Below are 27805 nucleotides of genomic sequence, written 5' to 3'. Positions count from 1 at the left end.
TTATTATTTATCTTATCGATTTTTTATTTGAAACTTTTACAAAATAGCAAGTATACAAATGTACACCAAATCGAACAAAAATATAAAATGGGCCGAAATGTATAAATGCTAAAAAGCGCGGGTCAGTGAAACACGTACAGAGGACAACTTTCAGAACAGGAGTTTTTTGGCCGCCCAAAGTCTCAATAAAATCACCTCCACCTAGTAATAAAATGATGAAAAGTGTGAAACAATCAAATAATAATGTATGTATATAATATAATTGTCTCTCAAATACAGATAACGTCCGAAAACTCTTAAGAGTTAAGATACTCCTACATTTACTGATCGGTGTGCGAGAGACATGAATTACTTCATGGTGGCTTCTTAACCCGGCTATACTACAGACCTTCCCGTTACGGATGTAGTGGTCGAGATGAGTCTGTTCAGCCCTCTTCTTCTTCAGGTCAGTTACCAGGTTCTTCCTTGCTGCACGCTCTTCACTGGATCTATCAGGACAAATCCATACATCTTTGTGTGCCTCAGCCAGCCTCAGTCTCCCTGTTTTCATCAGAATCCGATGAACTGCTGTTGAGCTTGGGACGTTGATCTTGACTGGTCGGATAGCCGTACCTGGCCTCTTTCAGCCGACTCTTGTCGCTTCAAAATGAGGTTTCTCCCCGATCTCCTCCAGTACTGCGGTTACCAGAGCTGGAAGCTGTTCTTCATCCTCTTCTTTCACCTTTTCCTTGTCTGCTAGCGCTTCCGTCTTGAGGCACTCAATCATTTCCATCATAGTGCTCATCTGTCTACTCTGCCGCCGTAGAGGTCTGCTGCTTGCATAACCTAGTCTGCCATATACCTTTTATAAATAGACGGAGCCATTGATATTTAATATTTCTTTGTCCATATCTCCACGAATGTCGACGTCGTCGATTTTCAAATCTTTTGCCATCGTAGTGAACCATCTATCAACAAAGCCCTCTACATCTTCCTTTTCTTCATAATTGAAATCCTTGATTTTCTTCTGAGATCGGGTCAAATTCAGATCATCCTCCATGGTGTACTTGTATAGTAATGTACAAGTACACAGTACACACGCAAAGGCTAACTACGCGGTAGCAGCAAACTGAACTTATCGCTAAGTTACAAAAGATGAGAGAGCTCGATAATTGCAACGTAAGCTACACTGACTACAGAAATGTGTATTAAAATTTGTCATTAGAACCGCCCGGTTTACAAACAAAAAAGACTTCGATGTTAAAGCTAAGTTTAAACTTGCACCTGTTGCTCCTAAGAAATGTTTGCAAGCAGATAATGATCTCGTTTTGATCTGCAACCAATAAGTTTGGTTGCATGCCCCTGTGGAAGAGCTCTGACAATTGAAATACACCATCAGTGGATACCTCGTGTCACTAGATGAAACCCAGAAACCAGTACAACAACGACTACATTGAGGAAAAGTAACAACACAGCGCAAAAAGAGTAAAGACTCGTAGGAGTGTAGGAGACTAAGAGGACTGAAGAATGAACTAAAAATAGGAGAAAAAGGAGTTTACCGCAAAGATAAACACCTTTAGAAAAATGCATAAACAGTAAACATCGATGTCAAGAAGAATTACATGATGGTAAAGCTATCACTTATTCACTTATCACTTGTTGTTTGATCGAGAGAGCATTCACCGAAATTTGGAAATAGAAAATTTGAATTGCGCCTCAAATTGGTGAACTGAATTAAAAAGATATTGATAGATATCAAATTAATCGGCCGAGTCAATATCGCCCGAGAGGAACATTCCCCAATAAAAACTTACATTTAATGAGTCCCTTTCTCTCGAGGTCAGAGAAGGAAGGTCGAGATGTCAGCAGTCTGTTTAATACCTCCTTCTTCTTTGACTTATCAAGGTGACTGATGTCTGAAAGATACACAAAAATCAACAACCTGCGAGTTAACTACAAATCTGTACCAGGATTCTATGTGCGCTGGTGCAGCTTTGATCTATTTTCCATTGTTTGTGATATAAACGGTACTGGTCCGTATCATGATCAGATTTTACTATTCAACTGAAATTACTGCTATTCTTGTTTTGAGATACTGATTATGCGATGTAGTAGTTTTAAGTTATTTATAATTTAAAAAGCTTATCTCGAGTAATTAGCAGTAATTAGTAGTAATTACAAACCTATTCCCTGATCCTCTAGTAGCTTTTGTACCGATGATTTGTTGGTAGGATCTTTCATTTTCTTGTTCAGAAACTCAGTTATGTCTTTCTTGGTTATCTCTTTGCAGTCTAGGATTGATCTCCTATCAACGTCAGTGTCATGACCTGAAATAATACATGATATATATTATATAATTTATATATATTGTATAATGATATTAGCTGTTTCACTTCCTTTCACTACTTAAGGATATTCCTAACAATATCCATTTTCTATAGCCAATACATTTACCTACGCCACCATGTACCTTATTGTATATTATTATGCACCTTATTCGTGCTAAGATGGCATTTATACTTTCCACAACTCATAAACACAATCTGAAACACTTATAGTACAATAGGTGTATAAAGTAGGGAGGAAGTGAAAACTAAGGCTGGCTCCCTGGGTTTCAATTCAAAAGAAAATGTAGAGTGCCAATGAGCCCCCATCACTTCTCACACAGTTAAATAGCAATGTGTAGCGTGTGTAGCGTGTGTAGCGTGTGTAGCGGTGTACGTACCGTTGCTGCCGACATGATGTGATATGTCAGAAGTAGATAGAGAGTTCTTAAGCCCAGTGTAAGGAGTCCCCGTGCAACCACTCAAGTTCTCTAGCCACGACTCAAACGTTGAAGCCTTAACTCCCGTCTGAAATACAGTTAGGTTATAGTCCCGGGTGGAAATGAGGACGTCTAAACTGTGTGATCACTAGTCAGTGACGAGACAGGGTGAATAGATGCGTCTGGACTTGGGAAACAATCGATCTAGCTTAAGTTAAGGGGGGTTCACCCTGATTTTTTTGTGAAATTTGATTTGGAGATAGCAATTGACCAACAAACTAGGGCCTGTGACCGAACTTTTTTAGGGAGTTCCGGTAGATATAATATTGAGCTGACAATCATAGAGAATGTATAGTTTAGACTTACCTTTTGTATAAAGTTAGTTTCATTCAAAAATATTGATATTTGACCAATTTATGGGCCAAAATCGATCAAATTTGGTGCGTATGCCCAAATATGGGCATATGGTTTTTGGCTCATTTAAACTCAGTAATTTTTTGTCCAATCTTGATGAAAATTTATAGGTTTTGAGCATGTTAAGGTGATTTGGCATAATTGGGCGTAATTGGGACCAAAAATAGGCGTGACTGTCCCGCCGGCACACGGAGTCCGGAACCCCCTCAAAAGTTCGGTCACAGGCGTCAGGCCCTAGTTTGTTGGTCAATTGCTATCTCCAAATCAAATTTCACAAAAAAATCAGGGTGAACCCCCCTTGAGAATGGGTTCTGATTTTAAATTGGTAGTCGCCTTAGCCATTGTCTAAACTCCAGAGTCAGGAGACAAACTTTAATTATGACTTAATATTGAGCTTAATAATGTACATATTTTGTTTAGTTATGGTGCTCTCTAATATAATAATAATAAACCTTACATATATAATATGAAATAATAATAATATAATAAAACCTTACCTCTGCTTTGACTCGGAGTAACATTTCAAGACCGTTCGGTTTAGATATCTTGATAAGTTTAATACCCTTTTTGTCGGGCTCTAGATCCACGAGAGCATCGTTGGTGATATCGCATGCTGACTCAAACTCGTTTCGTTTGAAGTGTTTCACATCTTTGTAGAAGTATATGGTGTTGGATTTCAATATCGCGTAGAAGCTTGCCCATGATTTCTCAACAGACCTGTTCAATCGTTGCGGTTATTTACTTTAAATATAAAGAAATCTGAAGCTTTCTGTAACGAAGTTTCATGTGAAGCTTGAATCATTTTTTAATAGAACAATAATTAGAATCGACACATTTAAAATTTTAATTAAATTCCCTTACTTGACTTCTGGTGGAGTTTTAGTTATCTTTCTCTTGAGCGTACCTTCACATTTTATCACCGGACTCTGAAACAAATTAGGAGTCATTATCGAGAACAAATAATGATTAGTGTTATCAGTGTTTTCATGTCTTGTTCCGTAGTCGCTGTTAAAATGTCGGTCTTGGTTTCAGGACAGTCAAATTTAAGATTGTCAAGTCATGTTGTTCAGATAAGAGTTGTATGTGATTACTAGACACATAAACTCTGTATACTTCTAGTTATTGACTGCTAATATATAAACTAAACTCTGTATACCTCTAGTTATTGACTGCTCATATAAACTAAACTCTGTATACCTCTAGTTATTGACTGCTCATATAAACTAAACTCTGTATACTTCTAGTTATTGACTGCTAATATAAACTAAACTCTGTAAAATACATTAACTCTGTTAACTATAATATTAAGTGTGTAGTGTGTAGTGTGTCTACTGTGTAAACAGTCAAGCCACTCATTACACATCCCTCGTGAGTCATATGGCATCATTTTAATCCTTTATCAACAATACTACAGTAATAGTAAGAGATTAAAAGGGCTCGACTTATCTAGAAGTTCTATGAAATCCATAAACCCTGCAATAAATGGTCCTAATAGATCATCCAATAGAGTTAAGAGTAGCACGAGAGTACGAGAGGTATTAACATACGTATTCTCTGATTGAATTCGGCCAGTGAGGTAATTATTGAAATATTTGGTATTATTAATCCTAACAAGAACAGAATTATGGATTATGGGACCGACTATTGTGAACATAATGCAGATATATAAACTAGGAAGTAAAGTAGAAAGGAAGAAAGGGCGCAGTACCGCTAGAGCTAGTTCGAGAAGCTCAGCCGGAGTAAGAGTCTCAGCTAGAGATTTAGTCCAGCCCTGTTCCACCACATAACACCTAACACTGGGATCACAGCATGCTCTGATGAACCCCCACGCTACTCGTCTCTGTAAGGTCTCAGTCCCTTCATTACCGTACGCTGCCACCACTTTGTGTTGCAGTCTCGTCACTAGCTCCTCGAGTGTCTCCTCCTCTTCCTGTCGCAGTGTCTCAAACTCTATTATGTTCTTCTCTCTCATCCTGGCGTCTTGTTCGTTTATCTCGTCCAGCATGAGGAGTCCCTGGTTCTGGGACTCAGGGCTGTGGAGGTGGTCTTCAGAGTGGATCTCTGAGTTTATTGAGGTGCAGGATATGGAGGATACCACTAATAGGTTGCTCTCTGAGGAGGTCTGGTGGATAAGGGGGTCGTGCTTGTTAAGGGAAGTAAGGGAGGAGCTTCCTTTTTTATCCCGTGTTAGAGAAGAACCCCTTCCTGGTTCCCAGAATGAGGTTATTTCAGTTATCTGTTCTCGAGCTAGACGTAACTTAGCGATCAATTTAGCTTCCTTCTTCTTCAGTTCCGAGAGTTTGTATTCGTCTAAGTTTTGTTGGACGAGAGACACGATCCTGTCCTCACTGAGATCAGACGAGGAGGAGGCTGTCCGACCGATGGCTGGGACTATACGAGAAAACATGACAAACACTCACGACACAAGATGGGTGGAAGTGCAACGAAACACACACACACACACACACCAAACAAGTCTACAATGAACGAGGTAATGAATGTTTACTCTGAGCAGATATAATCACAGGAGGGGGAAAACAAAAGATGTTCCCGAAATATGATGCCGGTTATTATTGTAAAGATGGATCCTGTTCGATGTGAGACTGATAACAAAGGAGGGAGCCCTACTACAAGAAATGGAATGAAGCAGCGTGTGTAATGCCGGATAATATTACACCTGACGATCTCACCGCGCTGCTCCGCACTTATTTAAAGTTGAGATGATGCCAGCGACACAAACTTAAATACTGAAACACTCTGAAAGTGAGTGGGGGACTAATCATACCTTGGTTTGAACGGGTATCATGACAGATAAAATTACCTAATAAGTACATGATACGGGTATCGAGTTCATATCTAGGTGCTAAATCTTGAGAGTTGACAAAATATAATTACTTTACCTTGAGAGTTTTCCGTCTTAATTCATCTATAACAGAGGCATATGTTCCTGGGATCATGACAGCAGGCACGTGACCCCTGCATCACAACATTTCATCATCTATAGCACTATCAGTGAGTACTCAGTTAAACACCGTGTATTTAGACGGTAAATCAACATATTATACGTGCGACAATATAATCTTCAACATATGTGCTGATAGTGAAACAGTGACAAGGAAATTGGCTTCATTAATGATGTGGGTATACACTCATTATTATCAAATCATTGAATTAGATTGGTAGGATAGGGAAAATGTGACGATTAATGACGTGCGGAATGTAGGATTGAAATACCGCACAATGCACCAGCTTTAAAACTTGAAAATCAGATTACTACACCGGAACAAATCACAGCTCAGCTCTCTCTCAGAGAGGAGGACAGTGTAATCAGACGATGAGATCAGTTCAACAAGCACTCAGCATGACGGTGTATAATACAAGCAAAGGGAGGCGCTGCACTTGTACGGACTGCACCGCGAAAGGTTTAAGTTTATACACTATGTACGGAACATAGTTGGTGTGTAGGGTGATTATGAGTAATATGTGCAATGCAAATAATTAGCCAATTAGTGTAATTGTCTGAGAATGATTTCTATAGACATTAGACAATGGCAGAAAAAACTAGGCTACGCAAGAGGTCTGTTAGTAGTATGAGGTGCTGTGCTCCAGATCTTCAATCAGTGCGTACATACGGAATCCAGCTAAACAAGGGGGTTTGTGAACCATTAAGGTGAGTTTAAAACCAACATTATAAAAGGCATGTCCCTCCATCTGAATTTAGAGGTGAGGAGGCATAGTGGAGCTCAGGAAGAGAACCAGTATAGAGCGAGAAGTGCTGCAGGTTTGAGAAACTTTTATAGTCGAGCCGTGAATCTCAAATCTACGTGGGAGGCTCACCATGTCAAATTGGTCACTAACGGATTATAGGCTCAAGTAGACAATGCCTTGTATAGTATTACTAGGATTGATAACTATATTCGGATCTATCGAGAGGTAAAACCTTGACTTGAAATCGCTTAACTGTTATACTTTTAGCAAGATCGACGACCTTGATTACCCAAAATAGCGTTGTGCGTGGAAATTAATCCTTGACATGTTACTAAAAATACGTCGTTAAACGGTACTGGTAGCGGCTAGCCCAGCTCCATTCAGATCCGCTGCCACTCAAATCTAAGAAGTTCCCTATTAGGGTAATTTTTTAACCAAAACCGTCGCCAATGTCTCCTTTTTCCAAACTAAAGGAAATGATTAATGATGTCAATTTAAATGACCATTACCGTATCCAGTCCAAACGCAAGATGATACCGAGAATGAAATCGGTCGGTCGCTTTTCCCATTCATTCATGTCCTGCAAATTCAATTTGCAGCAAATTGTAACGAGCTAAGATGAGAAGTACGGACTCGTTTAGGGGGAAAAGTACGTACTTGTACGCAACTTTGAAAAGTCCGACTCATACGACGTACGATTAAGATAGAATTTTTTTGTTTTTGAATTATTATCATTAGGGCCGTTGTAAAATGTAAATGTAATTGTTTGCCGATGTTAGAGAAAATATGCCGTTCGCGAACAAATTAAACACACAATTCTTAGATCAGGCAGGCATTTAAATTTAAAAGTAAAACAAAAATTACTAGACAATTTACTTATTCAAACAGCTTGTTTAAAAGCTGTTTTGAAAACGCTCAATATAAGTCCGTAACTTGCGATTTAGAACTCTTCCATTAATTTCTAGAAGGAGAACTTTTCAGTACAATTGAAAAGTACGTACGATACGAGTAAATTGAAAAGTCCGACTCATTCGTACTTCTCATCTTAGGTAACGAGCTCAGATAGTGCCGTAACACATCGCGTTAGTGCCGAGTACTGCCTCCTATCAGTATCATCAATTATTATGAATGATAACGCTGCTTATCTTGAAACGGTAACACAATAACATGGCCGATAAGAAGTTTGTTAAGTACATTTATTTATAACGGCTTTAATATTACTAGCAGGAACCCGTCTAACCCTAAAGTGGTGTCAAGACTCAAGAGACTAAAATAATTATTACCTATTTAATTCGCGTTTTTGACACCACTTGGGGGTCCAAATTTTGGGCTCTAAAACTCCTATTTCTTGGCCAATTTTTTATTTTTTCATGCTGATTTGAATGCCATTAAAGCATTTGACCCAGTCAAAAAAGTTTCAGTTGTATATCTTTTACGGTTTTTGCGGAAAGTCGTGTTAAAGTTGATGCCGTGGTGTCAGTAAAATGGCACGGATAAATAAATATATATATATCGTCTCGCTTTATATATAGTTTAAAGATTACAGGGCACATCTTAGGATTGAATTAAATTAAAATGCTCGTTGTAGCTGTTAGATTTTCATCATAACATCGAATTAGAATAGTTTGAACTAAAATTAAACCTGCTGAACGACTTCTAAAGAGTCTAAATGGCGAAAATAGTATTAAGGGGCTATAAAAGCTGACGGTCGTGCTTTCCAGCATGATGGTAAACAGACATTTTGATCTTTCATAAAAAACCTTCTAGAGTTCTATCAGACTCTATTCGTGAGACCAATACAAGAATTAATGAAAACCTAAAGTTGCGGTGGTCCCAATCACTGCAGCACACAACACAGAGCTTCAATAAGAACGCATAGTTTTGAGATCATATTGAATCTAGTTCAATGTTTGAGGTATGTGATATTCCGTGGAATGACCAAGATAGATTGCTTCAAGGTTATGGTATTAAGAAATACAAGTCACGACAGCCATTAGCCATCGATGATTTGCTTGACTATATCAGTGACAAGTGAGCACGTGATTTAAAAGTATATCATTTTCTACCATATGAGGGCAGCAGTGTGAGTGTGCATATTCGCGATTGAAATATAACTCTAAAAACAAGATCAATTAAGAGGTTAAAGAACCAATAGAAAATAGAGAAGTAAAATAATCTGAAGAGTCTTTATGAAATGAGCTGTTCTAAATTTAAATCATTTCCAGGCAACCACTTCTGAATAAACTTCTTAGCAAAAAAAAGCAGTTTTTAAGCGACTAGCGACGGGCTTGAAGCCTCCAACGAAAAAGTTAAAAGAACGAAATTTTTGTGACTAAATAATATACCAATTGTTTGTTTGTGACTAGAAAGTTTAAATTGAGAACTTAGTTAAACTTCGACAAATGATTTTGACAAACGTTCAATCTAAGATTATATAAATAGAGCTGTAATTGTTCTATTTTTGGAGAGAGACATATTAAACCTGAAACCACGCAATACAGGGGGCCCACTATTCATGATCCGCAAGGAAATATCACCAAAAAAGGTTACGATGCAGAATTGAGCAAATCAATGTTAAATATATCAATTGTTTAAGAATAATTAAATGCCTTTATATTCGGGATATGATCTATTAGGCGAGTAAGTAATACAGCTTTAGACGATTTACACAAGTATTTTGAAAGCTCCTGCTAATAAAATCCTTTCGTATCACTTATATGTTTTAAATATCCCCCTCCAAGTAATACGGGGATCAAATTTTATAGGTTTTTACACGACGCAATGTAATATATATATCGAAGAACTTAACAAAAGTCAGTATTTTAATACATGAACAAAGGTGTGTTCCCAAAGCAAAGTCACACGAACGTAAGAAACACTATAAATCATAAAGATTCAGCAACGTATAATGGAGTGATGTAGCATGCACAACTAAGTAATATTATAAAACATTCAGTGAGCAGTACGTGGTTCTAGGAGGAGAAGTGATCTAGAAGAGTGGTTTAACGTTGAAAATACTGCGGGCAATATATTTAACAGAGATCTGTGTGAAATGTTCCTTCAAACCTCCTAACAGGCATCTTAGGGGAAAGAAAAACGTACCGAGGTAAATGGAGATATGATTTACATGACCATAAAAATGGAACCAGAACTTAAGGGAAAGGAAATAGGCCGGTAACAATAAGCGCCCAGTAAATAGAGGTACGGAAATAAAGTGGTGACTGTACGCTGATGACGTCACAAAGTCAGCATTCAGGTCAACTATCCGGAACAGTTATACGCTAAGAAAAGAGAAAACAGCTGACGTAACTATCTGGGCTTCCTGAGAATAAAACAAGTAAGGATGGTATTGGATCAGCTGTAAGTGTGAGAAGAGGAAGTGTAACATGTGTAACAGATCCACGGCAGCAGATGCAAGCTAACATTTGAATAATGTATGACAACTAGTCACCAGTATGCTTGGGACCCGGACAGAGAAAACAAAGAAAGGAAGAGGGGAGAGAGAGAGAGAGGGGGAGCAAATGTGACACACAAAGTAAACTCAAACATTCTATAATATAGGAAGGCGATTATGTCATTACACACGCAAAGGAAAAGGAGCTGTTACGTATGTGACGTGAGAATGTTGGAGTGATTTAACTCTAAGGGAGGTAACTAGTTCACTAGCGAGCTATTGTTATTCTGGAGGCATTGTTATTTTACAGAATACGAGACTAGATGTAACCAGGTAACACCGTAAAGGGAAATTTAGCCGGGCAATCTGCCAAAACTTTAATGTTTTCCGCTGCAACTACAACCCTCCTATAACAAAATATAATATATATGTATATATAAATACTGCAATAAAATATAAATACTGCAATAAAATATAAATACTGCAATAATAATGAAGAAAAAAACGACCGACGCGACGCAATTGCCAAGATTTAGTATAGATTGTAGAGACCATCGAACATAACATTATATAATATGTAGAGTAAGAAATTGAAACAAAAGGATACGTGAAGCAACATATAACTTATCGCCCCTACTTCTTTCTGCTCTCACCACCTCTCTCTCTCTCTCTCTCTCGCTCCTCCCAGAGTAAAAACTAATGAAACTAGATAAGATAGCACTATATTCTCAGTAAGTCACACAGTAAGTTACACAGGGATCATGATAACTAGGTCAGATCGGCAGATTACCTGGGACCACTACTAGCATAGTCACAACATCTACAAAGCTGCCATATAGCCTGACTGACAATTTTCTCGACTGACTGACAATGTTTCTTCTTTTTCCCCATTTAGAATACAAAGATTAGTACATTTTAGCTTATGATAATACCTGATCCTCTCCAACTTGTATTAGTACACTACTTCATTCACACCAGTCATTTCACTACATTAAACTGATTGAGGTTATGCCCTTTGTACATGCTGAAGCGATATGCTATGATGAGTGGAATATGAGTTAGGATCAGTTTGGTCCGTTTCATGGCAAAAACATTTATTGAGCTTATGATTAATATTATATTTTTACCTATAGTTTACCTAGACTGTGTAATGCTAGAGGTCGGAAGCCAGGCAAAACTGTCCGTTCTCGTCAATGCTAATCTGTCTTTTTTGTAATGTCGGTCAGTCGCCTGTAAGTCAGTCTGTCGGTCAGTTAATTATCTAGTAAGGCTTAAATAGTGAAATTCTGGTAATAGCATGGTGTTAGTAAGCTCTACGTAGCTGTACTACGTAACTTTAAGTGACGAAGCCACACCAATATCTGTGCAAGAATTAAGTAATAATATCTAATTATAAACAGTTGCGGTCAACATATTATTAGCTATCAGTTTAAATGTGGAGGATACGTATCCGCTTATAAGGTTACAACCAATGATCTGTGTAACGTACCATGAAATAACCGACCCAAACCGATATTTCTATATACCTTACAAATAATTTTAACTCAGTTTCCATGAATGATTATAGTTTATACTCATTACAGAAAATAACGTGCATCAAGAGCAAGTCCGGACACCTTCTGTCGAAGAAGATGAACAAAGTAGTAGTAGTGAATTACACTTTGACTTATACTTCACTACTTCACGAGTACCAACTACCATATAATTAATTAATAGGGATCGTGTTTTTTTTCTACGTCAGTTCGATTCGTGAATTTTGTACTTTGCCTCCTAGCATGAGGTTTGTCCAACAGGTCACTGTCCATTTTACAAGGGTGGACATGATTGCTGGGTTTGGCCGGAATATTTTTGTATGTTTCCGATAAATTTGTATGCGGGTTGGAAAACACACGGAAACAATCCTATCTAAAAGGGTTTCACTTAGTGTCGCATTACGTGCACATAGTCTGATCAGGGCAGATAGTGCAATCCGCTGATACTGAGTTTTGAAAAGGATTTCGAAACTAAATATGGTACTTTAGGTCTTTTCTAAACGAAACAAGACTTCTGGGTCACTTAAAATGGCTCATAACTGGCCACTCTCTTTTTGTGGGGATCACAATTATATAACTGGGGACGCTCAGGCTTTTGTGTTCATAAACACAGTTGAAGATATGACGGAATGACAGGCTGAGCACCGCCCAGTAAACAATTATCCGACTTTTTCCTGAAGGCTGTAGAGACTTTTCTTATACTGCAAACTGTTTACAATTATGACCAAATGTATATTCAACGTTTTCGTGTCACTGGAAATTAGTTTTCGCCAATAACTTGAAACTTAAGCATAATTGAAAGATCATTTTTATTCATAACTAACTAAAAAATGTGTTCATTGCAGTTAGTTTGCACCCACGGAGAAGTGTCTAACATGTTTTTTAATCAAAAGTTAGCAAAATTGGGCTCAAAATTAGCTTTTGGCCAATATCTCAAAAAAATATGTTGCTGAGCATGTTGTTTATAAATGTGGTCATGTCGAAAATCGACTCTTTCATCCTGACTCACAATAAGAAGTATTAATTTATACGTCGCTATCTGCATTATAACCATAGAAACAATCAGATAAGAGCTGATTAAGCGGTGATTACACTGAAGATAAGCGTTCAACTGAACGGAAAATTTATAAATGTTCATGCTAAACATTTGCAAAGTTCGATCTGCTCATTGCGATTGTTCATTGTTGGAAATAAGTCCAGACAGGATTGCTCCTTTTAAAAATTGTAAACGAAACTCGTTCTTATCTTCAGCAAGAAAAGTCAGTCGAAACTTATTTTTATCATTATGGGCAAGAGAATAAATCAGCAGAAATGACCGTCATACTTACACCCTGACTAAGAAGAGCTAGTAGGACTCAGAGGCAGTGAAACGTGACCAGAACCAACCATTCACCACAAATTAGGTTAATCGTGACTATAATTCAGACGTGTAGTCTCACTAGAAGATACCAGTTTTATCACGTAATGTCCTTTCTTTTACTGAGTACGACTAAAACACGGGTTCTGTCTCGACGCGAAAACGAGTATAAACAAGACGTGTACAATTACCAAAAGTATTATTAATGTGTCCCACAAAATGACAAAACAGCACAGGAAATGCTGAGCTTTTTGTTTGACTTGTTCGTTACCTTTCTTTCAGCGGAACCAAATTCAAAAACCACTTTTATTTTTACAGCCGTTATGAGATGATTTTATATCATATTAATCTCGACCTTGTCCGTAAAGTGCATGAACATCAATAGTCTTACTTATAGTTTCAACTTTCACCTTCACAAATTAAAACACGATATTGACTCAATTCATTTAAGTTTTCTTGTGTTCATGAAAGGTCTCCTTTGTCTATTCCACATCAGTATTGAGGTATGAATTTCCCTCTGTATCGTACACCGTTATAAATACATGCATACCCTTTACGTTGTATTCTTGAGTTGATCTAGTTCTAGACTCTAAATTCAGTTCTAACTGAATTTATTATTTATTACCGTTTTTTAACATAAACCTATTCTGAAGATAGATAGAACAGCCCTCTTCTTGTTGACATTGTTTTGGCAAGAAGAAAATATGGCATAGAAATATTGATTATGAATAACGAAAAAACTACAATAAATATTTGCGGATGGTTTGACGCACCCAAATATTTGTTTAAGATACCTCTTCCGGCATTTATTTTGCCAAAAATAAGCCATCTTTTAATATTCCTGAAAAAATACGACGAAAACTATGCGCATGGAAAGAGGCTTTCAAGGTCTAGGAGGCGTCTAGTCGATTTAGAATGCTGTTAGAATGTTGGCAACTAATTTAAAGGCAATTTGTCGCATTAGTGTTGCAGTCCTCACATATACTTCTTAACACGTGCAACCCCTTGTTTTTCAAGCCCGTTTTTTACTTTCGGTTTCCACAGTGCATAGTATGCATGGCAACGTTTGATATCTATGGTAACGTTTCTAGGTACGATGACAGCAGACAGAACCTTCGTTGGAAAGATATAGTTTCCTGTTCTTCTTGTTAGGTTTCTTAAAGTTTCCCGTTTAAATGTAGGCTTCAAGTCTCGAAAAAGCCAAGGCTTTTGTAGTCTAGTCCAAAGTTTTGGAAAAGTTCCATTCTGAACTCCGTCATTTCAAGTTCGTTTGCATAATTTGTGATGATCAAGTAGCACAGCGCGCAAATGTTAAATTCCTTGCATGTTTACCTATACTACTAGAAGAATGTTAATTACAATGCAGAGTAGAGAAGTGTAGTCTAATAGGAGGCCGCGTACGAGGGGGATTTTCAACTTCTAATTAACCTCGAATGAGTGGTTACAGCAGAGTACTTGTAACGTTCTAACAAGTAACTATGCTATGGGTCTGGTGTTTGTGTATTTTGAGCCACCCAGTATATTCCTTGAAGTATGTGTGAGGGTTTATTCAAATACTCATCTTTTGGAAATCAGTTGACTTGTTTTCAAAAAGGCGTTCAGCAGTACTAAAGGAGATGTCTGAGCAAATACATAATATATTGTTTTAAGGGTCTAAAGCTGGTCCGGGTAGGATAAATTAGGTATTGTTGAGAGCAGCATGCAGCAGCAGCTGGGCACTGTTCCTTCCCAAGAAATGTTGTCTTACCGTTCCTATTAGAGTACAAGACTTATAATTAGCAATTTTACAGGTTAAGAGATACAAATGCATCACAATTGCTTAATGAGCAATTTATCTTGAGAACAAGCTCCTGCAATCATTTCCTGGCTGTTACTTGGGTCAATAGATCTGAACTTTATTTCTGTTTAGATTAGTTTAACTTGGTAATTCATTTAAACCTGAAACTATTTTGTACTATCTATATATCTATACATATTTTCAATAAATCTGTGTGTGTGTGTGTGTGTGTGTGTGTGTGTGTGTGTGTGTGTGTGTGTGTGTGTGTGTGTGTGTGTGTGTGTGTGTATGTGTGTGTGTGTGTGTGTGTGTGTGTGTGTGTGTGTGTGTGTGTGTGTGTGTGTGTGTGTGTGTGTGTGTGTGTGTGTGTGTGTGTGTGTGTGTGTGTGTGTGTGTGTGTGTGTGTGTGTGTGTGTGTGTGTGTGTGTGTGTGTGTAAAAAATTTCCGAGCGGTTACATTAAAAAACGGTAGGAGTTACGGGACTGGTGTTTTCGGTATAGTGCCGACAAAACTGTGACGAAGCCAATAGGCTTTTTTTATAAATCGGCCGGTGGTAAGTGGTTGGTGTTACGTATACAAATTTGCAAGTAACAGTTCAGATCATGTCTCTAATTGGAAATGTGTCGTATTGAAATCAGATCACAATTTCGGACAGATGTCGTTTTTTTCTGGTACCCTTAGTCGGACAGATGTCGCTGTCGGACAGGAGTCGTGTTACCGACCTAAAATGGCTCACTATTTCTCCCTCTTCGCTCTCTCTTCCATTACTGCAGATTATGTAGCGATGGTACATGAATCATAATTAGGTTAGCCCCGCAAGTAATACTTTAAGCTTATTAGGGGTGGAGGGCACTTATCGCGATCTGTTTGGACTGTAGAGAGAGTTCATACTTTCACACGACAATGTAATGCATGTTTTCAAATATAATAGGCGGATGTGGTGCGGAGTTAATAAGGGTTAATTTCTAAAACTATTTAAATAAAAATGGAAAGCGGTTCAAGACGGGAGTGATTAGGTGTAATAGTCGTGGTACAGAGTGTACGGACCTTATGATCATGGTAATTGGTGCCAAATAATGACTTAATTATCTACGAGAAAGAACTGATTATGCGATTATGTGTTACTGAATCAGCGGGTAAATACTCCTACCCTTTTTAACTGCGGCAGTGAAATCCGGCCGAAGGCCGGGTTACACTAGTGATATAGATAAAACGTTCTGAGAACAGTCAGCTTATTCATTGCTTATTAATTGGAGACAATTTACAAGGCGGTTGAGAATCAAATTTCTTGATGTTAAGTAAGTATATTTCTAGGTTGGAAGCAGATTGAGTGCTTGTCTAAAAGTGAGCTAAAAGGTGGCTTTTTATTTATATTTGCCACTTTATAATTGCTTCAGCTACCGTGCGAAATTTCTCTTGAGCCAAAAATACATGCCCTACCATCGTGCCCAACTGTGTTTTTAAATGACAATTTTTTCGTTCATCACAGTATGTTTACGCTTAAATATAACCAGAGTTTTTTATCACAACACATATGAACTTGACCACCCATCATATTGTGGCCATCGTATTTAATGCTAACGATCTTCCATATATTGCTATTGAAATTTTAAATTTAATCCTCCAATAAGAGATCTGACTCAATTTGAGTGTTAAAATTTGTCTATAAATCCAGAAAATGCATTTTAATAAAATTACGATATTTATAGGGAAATTTACTTGTTATGACTATGTTGATGATGGGAGGGGATGATTCTTATTAATACCATACCCTCATACCAAGGTATACATTCCTCCTTGCAAGCACGAGACTTAGCAAAATTCAGATTTCTCCCCGATGATTTGATTATTCTGTGATCTGCTTGACTTAAAGCGCAGTGGTATTGAGACGTTAACTTACTTTGACACGTGACATTGTGCAGCCAATCAGCTCGAAGCAGTGTCAAACCTATATAAACCATTTATTTTTTATTTACTTATTATTTTATAATCTTTTTTCTCATTACTTTCCAATGTTTATTCTTTGGCGATCATATTAGTATTTCGTTAGACAGTCTCCTTAACGTTTTTGTACTGCTGACGAACAATGATCAGCTATTCCTCAAACATAGATTCCTCGAATAAACACTTTCAATAGCCTGATATTGAGACCAGTATTAATAATTCTGAATCAAGCTCTAAACGTTGTTAACACTGACGGAACGTCTGTAATCTGTTCAACTTCACTTTGTCTAGATGCACATGATATCATGGGCAGTAAACAGCAGTGATAAGCCTTCAAGTTGCCAAAATCTTCTTCAATCGATTTTATAATTTATTTCAAAGAAAAATATAATATCTGGCAGAACATTTTCCATGGAACATCGTGCAGCCCAACGAAATTGAATTTTAAACGGACCGTGAGAAATTGGTGCGCAACAGACCAAATTTAATCGTTTTTCATCTCTGATGAGGTCTGTCCAAAAATAATGTCCAAAATTTCCTGAGTAACATTACTATAGCCAGCAGAATTTTCTTTCGTTTGGAAAGAAACTTAAAGTTGCTAATTCGTGCATTTACGATCCATATTTCAAATTAGACAACAGGAAAATGAGGCATATTTTTATGGGACTTGACCTGAATCGGAGCGTGAGCTCGCATAATCTATACAGCGTCGCTCAACTCATTAATTAGAATACGAAAGGCAGGCTTTAGATCAAGATACTGTCAACAGTCGTACTTTACACTAAACAGCACCGATTTCAAATCACTGCAATATATCCCAAAGTAATCTCGTTATGAATCGCTCAAATGAATAATAACCCATACAGGGAGAATCACGCGATTTTAGGAGCCTCACGCTGTGCATATAGTTTATTGCTTATCCTAGAATTGCTGCTAAAATATCCCCACCATTCATTCTACCCTTTGTTTGAAATGGTTAAAATATGTTCACTAGAAGGAATCTTTACACTGCCACGTTATTGACGACGCAGTTCTTCTTGCGTTTAATGAATTCAAGACTTGTTTGGCTCACTAAGTCCAGATTGGTGGCCCTGAAACTAATTAAAACTGGCTTAATATATTAAGCATGCATTTTGCGACAATATATTAATTTAGAATTATCCGGTAGGGCGTTGATTTAGACGCATACAGATGTTTTTAATGGAGGTTTGAAACGATCTTCACATGCCAGCCAGACATAGTCGCTAATATAAAATCTAACTATCGGTAGCACGAGTCAATCCTTTCTTTGAGACTTCTGTAGTCACGTGCAGGCTCTACCCTATTTACAGTCACCTGGTATAGCCACCCTCATTTCTTATACCATCCTCCGAAATACCTGTTTCAATACGAATATCTGTCCTACTGATGACTTATATCGACACAATTTTCTGGCTTCTTCCACTTCTTGGAGGGTTGCACAGAACGATTGCATCCTTTTTTTTATCAACGAGGTAACCTAGACAGCAGACGCTCTGTCTGACTGTCTTACTTCTATCTTATTAAAGGTTTGATTTATTTTTAATACATCCTGTCAATACCAGCGCCGTTTCGTTGGCGATCTGTGTTGACAAACTGAAAGTTGCTAAAAACTGTTTAGATCATTTGAATACTTCCGACACAGATCAAAATATTTTCTCTTAATTTTGAGGATCTGTCGTCGATTCATCGGTTAGACAATGATGTTGACCAGTTTAGTAGGGGGTCGCTAATCACAACTTTTTAGTTTTCGCACGTGTCTCCGTCTACGATAAAAATAAATACCGACGCTATGAATAATCATACCGACGCTATGAATAATCATACCGACGCTATGAATAATCATACCTACGCTATGAATAATCATACCGACGCTATGAATAATCATACCGACGCTATGAATAATCATACCTACGCTATGAATAATCATACCGACGCTATGAATAATCATACCGACGCTATGAATAATCATACCGACGCTATGAATAATCATACCGACGCTATGAATAATCATACCGACGCTATGAATAATCATACCGACGCTATGAATAATCATACCGACGCTATGAATAATCATACCGACGCTATGAATAATCATACCGACGCTATGAATAATCATACCGACGCTATGAATAATCATACCGACGCTATGAATAATCATACCGACGCTATGAATAATCATACCGACGCTATGAATAATCATACCGACGCTATGAATAATCATACCGACGCTATGAATAATCATACCGACACTATGAATAATCATACCTACGCTATGAATAATCATACCGACGCTATGAATAATCATACCTACGCTATGAATAATCATACCGACGCTATGAATAATCATACCTACGCTATGAATACCGACGCTATGAATAATCATACCTACGCTATGAATAATCATACCGACGCTATGAATAATCATACCTACGCTATGAATAATCATACCGACGCTATGAATAATCATACCGACGCTATGAATAATCATACCGACGCTATGAATAATCATACCGACGCTATGAATAATCATACCGACGCTATGAATAATCATACCGACGCTATGAATAATCATACCGACGCTATGAATAATCATACCGACGCTATGAATAATCATACCGACGCTATGAATAATCATACCGACGCTATGAATAATCATACCGACGCTATGAATAATCATACCGACGCTATGAATAATCATACCGACGCTATGAATAATCATACCGACGCTATGAATAATCATACCGACGCTATGAATAATCATACCGACGCTATGAATAATCATACCGACGCTATGAATAATCATACCGACGCTATGAATAATCATACCGACGCTATGAATAATCATACCGACGCTATGAATAATCATACCGACGCTATGAATAATCATACCGACGCTATGAATAATCATACCGACGCTATGAATAATCATACCGACGCTATGAATAATCATACCGACGCTATGAATAATCATACCGACGCTATGAATAATCATACCGACGCTATGAATAATCATACCTACGCTATGAATAATCATACCGACGCTATGAATAATCATACCTACGCTATGAATAATCATACCGACACTATGAATAATCATACCGGCGCTATGAATAATCATACCGACGCTATGAATAATCATACCGACGCTATGAATAATCATACCGACGCTATGAATAATCATACCGACGCTATGAATAATCATACCGACGCTATGAATAATCACAGTAAAACAGTAAAACACAAGTACCGTCTGACTTCATGTTTCACGACTTATGTATCCTTTAGGTTTTACAACCACTGCATCGATTGCGGAACATTCGTTACTCATAGAGTTAAACTTGAGCTCCTACTCTCGTAGTCGGGCACTTTGTACTGTTAGTGTTTCAGTAAGGTGCGTTGTAAATTCTAATAAGAAGCTATTCTTTTCTTAAACATGGTTAATAATACGAAACTTTTAACTGTGCAATCATGTGCTGCTTCGTAATTCTTGTTATTGATATGGAATTATAATGCACATTTTAAACTTGCAGTCCAAAAAGTTTTTCTCGAGAATTTTTTAGTGAGCCACTATAAATCTGTACTTATTTTCACCGTTACGAATTTTTGCCGACTTGGATTTAATTATTGAAATCTACGAATGGTGGCTTAAAGAGGCAGTTTCTTGTCAGGGTTATGGATTCCATCTAGAAAAACCCAAAATCCGTAGAATTTAAACTACTCAGTTAGATTTTATCATTGACTCCGAGCGTTACTTTCTTCTACCATTGATAATTATATACAATCATCTCAACCAAACAATTCGGATTTAAGGGATCAAAATTCAGCGTTTCTAGTTCCAAAATTGTTGTTTAACCTAGTGAGTTTGTTTGGTGGCAACATGTGGCACCAGATTTTCTAGGCTTTTATTGTTTATTTGTTTTTGATACTTAACCACTATACTTATATTTGACATGCAAGTGATCCGGTTTCAAGCTCGGCGGTATGCCACAAACGTAAGGTGAAACTCGTACCACCAAATATTCTTTTGTTAGTCCCCACCAGAATCTTCCTGAAACCTCTTCCTTCAAAACTACTTCAGGACAACTTTGAGATTCATTTTTTAGCCTGGTTAATGTTAATTGCTTGTTTGAAAAAGGGTTTAAAGAAAATAGCGCGTGACTACCTCACGTTGCCCACACGCGTTGTGTGCTTACTATAATACTATTCTAGGAATTTTAAGATTCTGTGCCTTCGATCCAGCTTGAATATTTAATGCAGCTGTGATATGATTTTTTTAGCATTAATTTACACTAACTATGTTTTATGTATGGTGTTAAATGAATCCAATTCTTGAGAAAAATGCGTTTACGCTTCCTGAATTTGTATTAACTTACAGCTACTATATTTTCTGGTCGAAGTTTTGTTGAAAGTATAAAGATCATAACAATACGATCTTAATTTCATTAATATTAAAATAACCTTAAAATTGGATAAACAGTTCAATGTCCATGGTCCTAAATATTTACTTCTCGTATATACTAGATATCTGATATATATTATATATAATATATAATATATTATATTATAATCATGCTAACAATAGACTAGTGTATACAGGCCGTTTATGGTATTTTTTGAAGCGTGCCTTTCTGATCTTCTTATTTCTAACGAGCGAGGTGTTTAAGGAGGTTTTCTTGAAATAGTGCTCCAGAAAGTTCTGCTCATTAACCGCGTACTAATTGACATATCTTCTCTCGGGCAGACATATGAACAAATAATACATTTGTTAATGAACGGAATATTGATAAGATAAATACATCTCACTGTTATAAACATCTTCCTCGCAATCTAAATAATGTTCAATTAACTTGTGTACTATTTGTTAACCAGTCAAGCCACAAGAAGATGAATTCCAAAGTAATATCCAGCAGACCACACTTCAAACCTTTGTATTTCAACTTGTCGTCTGATATGATTGCATATTGCGCAATCAGTACGTCATTTAATGTGCTCATCAGCCGCCCCCTCTTTAGTGTGATGCACATTTTATCTTCCATATAAAATTGTCAGGTTTTCCTCTATCAGATCCTTTTCAGCGGCGTAGCCATGACTTCCAATTAAGTTGATGTCTTCTGGATCTAATTTGAGGAGGAATTTTCGCTTCTGTTCAGTCAAGAAAAGGGTTCATATCCTTAGTTCTATACTTACATATCTTAGGTCTTTAGGTCCTTTCTTAGAGTTAGAAATTTAGCTAACATGATCATAAGCTTGGTTTTGTTCTAGATAGTCACACTTGCTAGACTTAGTGACCATGGAAGCCTGCTGTGTTTAGTAAATTTCTCATATTAATCTAGTTAGTTCTCCACGCTTCTCTTCAGCTAATACAGGTGTTAGAATTTAGAGTAGTTAGCTACCAGCTGAGGAGAGGAGTCTTTTAGTCAACAGCAAGAGTTAACTGCAAATGGAGTGATTTTCTAAATGTTCAACCATTTTTCTAAGAAAATCTCATTTCGGTAATCTTTCTTCGCTCTTATGAGTGGGTCGATCATATAGTTTGATAGTTGGTGACGAAGTGAGAGTCTCCACTTACTACTTAGTGTTTCAAAATAATTAGTTGTCGACGTTTTCGGAAAAACGTCTATTCCAAACAATTGGAAGAATGAGTCTAAAGACTCATTCTTCAAAGTGAAATGAGATTTCTGTCGATGACTTGATTTGTCTTATTTTGAAATTATTACTGCTCTTGAGGAACGAACGTAACTTCTTTGTAATGATCATCAGTACGTAGTTCCCCAAAGTCTGAAACCCGACATATCATTTACCCAATTTTAGGTAAATTAGGTGTATTAGGTGTATAATGTATATATATAATATAATAATTTGCAATCGTTGATTGGATATTGTTGAAGGGAGTTGATTCATTGAGTACGCTAGATTATGCGTGCACTTATCGTTGACCATTAATTCACATTTCTTCCGTCAATTTTTCCTTTTCAGTCATAGCAGGAAACAACCCCGTTAACATAGTATTTTTAGTAACTTAGTTAAACATGGTAAGTAACGTTTTATTTAGTCTAGTAGTCCTCCGAATCCTACTCTAATTTGACTACCAGCCTATTAATAATTGATTATTAATTATTGAGACAGTAGAAGCTTTATTTATTGTTTTCTAAGTAAATTATTTGGAAACACTGATTGTATAATTAGAGGACGGATCATTGTTTAACGTTAGGAGGGCACGCACGGGCTTTCGTTGCGTGCTGGATTTTCGTTATCTCTCTCCTGATGGCATGGAAATCGTGCATTATATCGCCACTTTCAAAACAGATGTTAAACGCTATGACGTATAACACTCAAGAGAAAGTGTTGTCCTCTCTAAAAACAACGTTTAATTTAGTCGAGACGTTTTCCCAGCCTAATCCTATTGTCAGCTTATTTTTAATCAAGAGACAATGGTATTGTTTTCTAACTAAAAGTTAATGTTTCTTAACCCCATAAAGAGAAAGTTAACCTCATCGGTATGTGTGAGGTGGCCTTCCAATTATTCAGTTGGCTTTATAGTTATGTTATAGTTTTGTAAATGGTATATATATCTTGTTGACAGCTTTAATTATTCTCACTAGTTGGAGCAACTCTCTGTTTCTGTAAAGTACAAACATTTCACCACTTAATAAAATTAATTGACGATTTCCACAGCGTTCTCTAATGTCCACGACAGTTCATTCACAATTTGCTTCACAAGCTGTTTAGGGATCAAACTTGCCACACAGGTAATAAGGTCCACACTCCAGGATCATAATATACATTACCGGACGTTTAGGTGCTAGGGACACACTCAACTACCATCACTATAATTGCTGCCAATGTTGCCGCTGTTTGCAGAGTGGTTTTCGGGCAATTATTAAGAATAACACTAGAGTGGATCCATCGGTAAATTAGCTAAATGCCGTACATGATTACTTTTTACGTAGCATTATGCCATGAGCATTGAGCGTATGTCTGAGATTCGGTTGTAAAGTTTTTTGTCACTGTGCCACTGCCATTGCTACAATAAACAAATTAAATTTATAGCTGCTTTAATTGTTTGTTTGCAGTTTTGCTCAATAGTACCGTGTAAGGGTTAGAAAGACGACATCTTTAAATTATTTATCCAAACGTCTCACAACGCCAAAAAACAGATTCTAACTGCCCATTATTCAGGATGATATGGATAACAATACTGCTCACCCTCGTCCTACAACTCCAGCCTACTATCACAGAAGAATACACAATAGGTCTCCTTATGTCTTCTGAAAACATCCAGAAATCACTCCTGGAGAAGATAGTACCATATGCTATCTCCCACTTCAACGCCAACTCAACAGATGTGAAGCTGAAACTGGAGCAGGTGACGTATAACGGTTCCTCCCTAAACGAGCTAGTGATGGGATCTTGTAAGCTGGTTAATAAGGGGGCAGTAGCTGTTATCTCACCAGATGGTTCTAACACGGTGGCTCAAGCTGCTGATGTGTTTAGTCCTCTGAACATTCCGATCATATCCCTGGCAGCAACAGACCCTTACATCAGGAGGGCACACAGAGACAACGTCCTCCTCCTCTCACCCAGCGATACCTTCCAGTCCAGAGCTATACTCGACCTTCTAGGGCACTTCAGGTGGCACGAGATAGCTATCATCGCATCGGACAGTAACTACGGAATAAACGGTGTGCACTACCTGCAGCAGCTCATCACCAAACGAGACGAAGCTAAGTTCGTGATAAAGAAGATAAACTTCTTCAACGCAGTACCTGCTCCTAAACTGACGAATACCCTGAAAAGTATAAAGAAGTCCCTAGCAAGAGTGATAATTCTGAACTGCGAGGGACAGTACAGCAGCGTCGTTCTAGCAGAGGCTTACAAAATGGACCTGCTCGCTCGGGAATACGTTTGGATTGTTACCGATGCGATAACAGGTAATCCACAGACCCTCCTTCCGTATGGGACGCGCAGTGACCGCTACAGCGGACTGATTGGGATACGATTTGCAATAAAGAAGGAAACGAAGGAATTTGAAATGCTGAGTGAGGAGTTTGAAAAGATGAAATGGAATGACTCCATGACCCACCCTCTCACCCCATCCCTGGTGATGAGTTACGATGCTGTGCAGATGGCAGGTAGGAGTCTGGAAATGTTAGCAGAAACAGATTCCATCCAGCAGCCGGACTCCAGCTGCTCTTATGACAAACCCTGGCAACCCTGGAACAATGGAGACAGGTACTATGATGCTCTCAAGTCTTCTAACTATGAGGGGGCATCAGGAAGATGGAGTTTCACTGATGATGGAATGGTAAATCACCCCGGTTACGAGATAGTTAACCTGAGGAGTTATGGGTATGACACGCCCAGGTTCCTTGAAATAGGAAAATGGACTGAGGAAAAAGGGCTGGAGATAGAAGACGATAGCCGGATAAAGTTCCTAGGAAATGCCCCTGTCCGTCCAATGGGGGTCGCTAACAGTCTTAATGCCGAGCACTTGAAATTAGGGGTGACTGAAAACCCTCCCTTCGCAGCGAGGATACCCAACTGTACAGGACACTCCTGTTGGGAGGGAATATGTCCTGACGTGGTGAAGAACCTGTCAACAGCACTGAACTTTACTTACGAGTTTGTCGAGCCTTATGATAAGGAGTTCGGGAGGTTTGATCCGGGAACACACACTTGGAACGGACTCATAGGAGACATGTTGTCACAGAGGACAGACATGGTTACCATGGACTTGTCTGTTGGGGTCCAGAGGAAACAGTACATTGACTTCACCGTCTCCTTCATGGATTCCGGTATCAGTCTGGCGATTAAAGGCGAATCAGGAAAAAGTGACATATTCTTCTTCATGAGTCCATTTGGGTACTCGGTGTGGTGCATGATAGCAGTGGTGTTCATGCTCATGGGTATCATTCTGAATCTCATCAGCAAGATATCCCCCTACGGGTCTCATGGTAAGAAGATCCACGCAATGCAAGTCTGCAAATGTGAGGGGTGTGAAGAAAGAAGACTAGTCAAACAGCAGCTGAAAATCAAGTTCAAAGACCACATTCAATCAGAGTGTTTGGTTGACAGAATGGTTGAGGATGCTGAGGATGAGACAATGACGTTCTACAACTCTCTGTGGGTAGCCGGAGCAGGGCTGGTGGGTCAGGGCACTGCTGCACTTCCTGCTAGTCCTTCTGGAAGGTTCCTCCTATTCATCTGGTGGTTCTTCATTCTCCTCATCATTTCCATGTACACGGCTAACCTCACTGCTTTCATGACGCTAGACAAGATCGGGATCACAGTAAGTTCAGCGAAGGACCTGCTAAAGCAGAATCAGAAGAAGTACGAGTGGGGGATTATTGAGGGAAGCTTTGTGGAGTCTCTCCTCATCAACAACGTGGATACTGATTTCAAGAAGCTGGTTGATGGAGCTGTTAAAATAAAAACAGTGGAAGAGGGCAACAACAGGGTACACCAAGGTGGGTTCGTCTTCCTTGATGAGAGTCCGTTCTTGTCTTACAACCTCCTCGGCAGTTGCGGTATCTTCCAAGTAGGAGGAGAGATCCAACCATTCGACTATGGGTTCGGGCTGCCCAAGAGCTCACCCTACACTGAGCTGATGAACACGCAGATCATAAAGTATAGGGAGCTGGGCTTCTTCGACGAGTTGTGGATCAAATGGGACAAAACCCCAGCTGACGGCTGCGAAAATAACCATGAGGTTGGAGCAGATGAAGTGCTCCAAATGTCCACAGTTCAAGGAATCTTCCTACTTTTAGCTCTCGGTCTGGTCATCAGTTTCGCTCTGATATTGTTAGAGACTGTGATGGCAACCGCCCAGGATGGTTACGACGACCAGCACAGAACATTCTGGTCAAAACTGGTCCGGCGGGTAAAGCTCAAGTATGAGGACTTTAGTACGGAGTGGTTTGTATTCTCCAGACCCCATAAAGCGTCAGCAAACGGAGACAATTATCTGAAACTTGATTCGTTGGACAAGTTTGCTTCTTCCGAAGTGAAGGGTGGCCCAAATCACGGCGTGTAACTTTTATTTTAGGGCATTTTACTGTTTTAACCAACATTTCTACCAATTATTTGAACATTGCAAGTTGAAATATTTTATCAGGCTTGTGCTTGTCGTGTTTTGAAAGCGGATAACTCACTGCATACCAAGACATTTTGGGATACAGTATGTTATAATACCATTTTCTACCTACAGTTATTGAGTTATTTATCATAAATATCAAATTTCTGATCAAAGTCACCGCTCAGAAAACTGTGATATGAGGGTTGTACTGAAATTTTTATTCAATAAACATTTTACTGAACATATATTAATTGATTTTTATAGAAAATCTATTTAATGTTTGTTTTATTGGTCTAAGCTAAAGCCATACATATGTATCAAGATCTAAATTTTAGGGGCCTGGATAATATTGTAGAAACATAAACAATATTAGGGGAAGGGGGGATAAATATAAGCGAAATATAAGCGACATGAAGTAAACATGAAATAGATGCAGCAGGGTACAACTCACCTCCAGAACAACAATATGTGAAATACAGGAAATGAGGATATGAAGTGAGCTCGTCTCGGGCATGTTTTCAACTGGACACATCATTTCCCAGTGCTACATAGTGAATATTCAACATATTGGAGTTGTAAAAATAAATACGAAGATATCTGAGGTGGTAACCTCAGATATTGTTTTCAATAGTATGTATATTTATATTTAAAGATCAAGATAATTCTAAGTTCCCTGTTTTGGGTAGGGCTGATGACGAAAACATACTAATATTATAGCAATAGTAATTCCACAACAATTTTAACAGAACGAAAGGGAATTACAACATGGACATTTGTTGAGAGCAAGATAAAGATTTAGATTAAGTGCAATATTTGAGCGTGATCTAACAAACTGTCAA

General features: G+C 38.1%; 2 protein-coding genes across 9 annotated transcripts in view; one reads left to right on the top strand and one right to left on the bottom strand.

Annotated features, from left to right (window-relative positions):
• The window catches only part of LOC134826727 (rho GTPase-activating protein 27-like), a 63555-nt gene that overhangs the window by 3488 nt on the left and 32262 nt on the right, over nucleotides 1-27805 (bottom strand). For all 8 annotated transcript variants that reach the window (XM_063839219.1, XM_063839248.1, XM_063839225.1 and 5 more), the window contains 5 exons: nucleotides 4019-4083; nucleotides 3655-3874; nucleotides 2705-2831; nucleotides 2163-2306; nucleotides 1794-1895 (listed from right to left, as the gene is read on the bottom strand). In XM_063839219.1, coding sequence (XP_063695289.1) covers nucleotides 1794-1895; nucleotides 2163-2306; nucleotides 2705-2831; nucleotides 3655-3874; nucleotides 4019-4083 — 658 coding nt within the window. The remainder of the gene's footprint in view (nucleotides 1-1793; nucleotides 1896-2162; nucleotides 2307-2704; nucleotides 2832-3654; nucleotides 3875-4018; nucleotides 4084-27805) is intronic.
• LOC134821943 (glutamate receptor ionotropic, kainate 2-like) lies at nucleotides 24069-27230 on the top strand. The gene has a single exon (XM_063832774.1). It carries the CDS (start codon nucleotides 24072-24074, stop codon nucleotides 26922-26924), a length of 2853 nt encoding a protein of 950 aa, XP_063688844.1. The 5' UTR covers nucleotides 24069-24071; the 3' UTR covers nucleotides 26925-27230.

This window comes from Bolinopsis microptera, chromosome 1 (assembly GCF_026151205.1).
Source record: "Bolinopsis microptera isolate Bmic1 chromosome 1, MBARI_Bmic_1.0, whole genome shotgun sequence".
In the NCBI taxonomy this organism is placed as follows: domain Eukaryota; kingdom Metazoa; phylum Ctenophora; class Tentaculata; order Lobata; family Bolinopsidae; genus Bolinopsis; species Bolinopsis microptera.
Note: the sequence above shows the minus strand (reverse complement) of the source record. Positions and strands in the feature narration are given on the sequence as shown.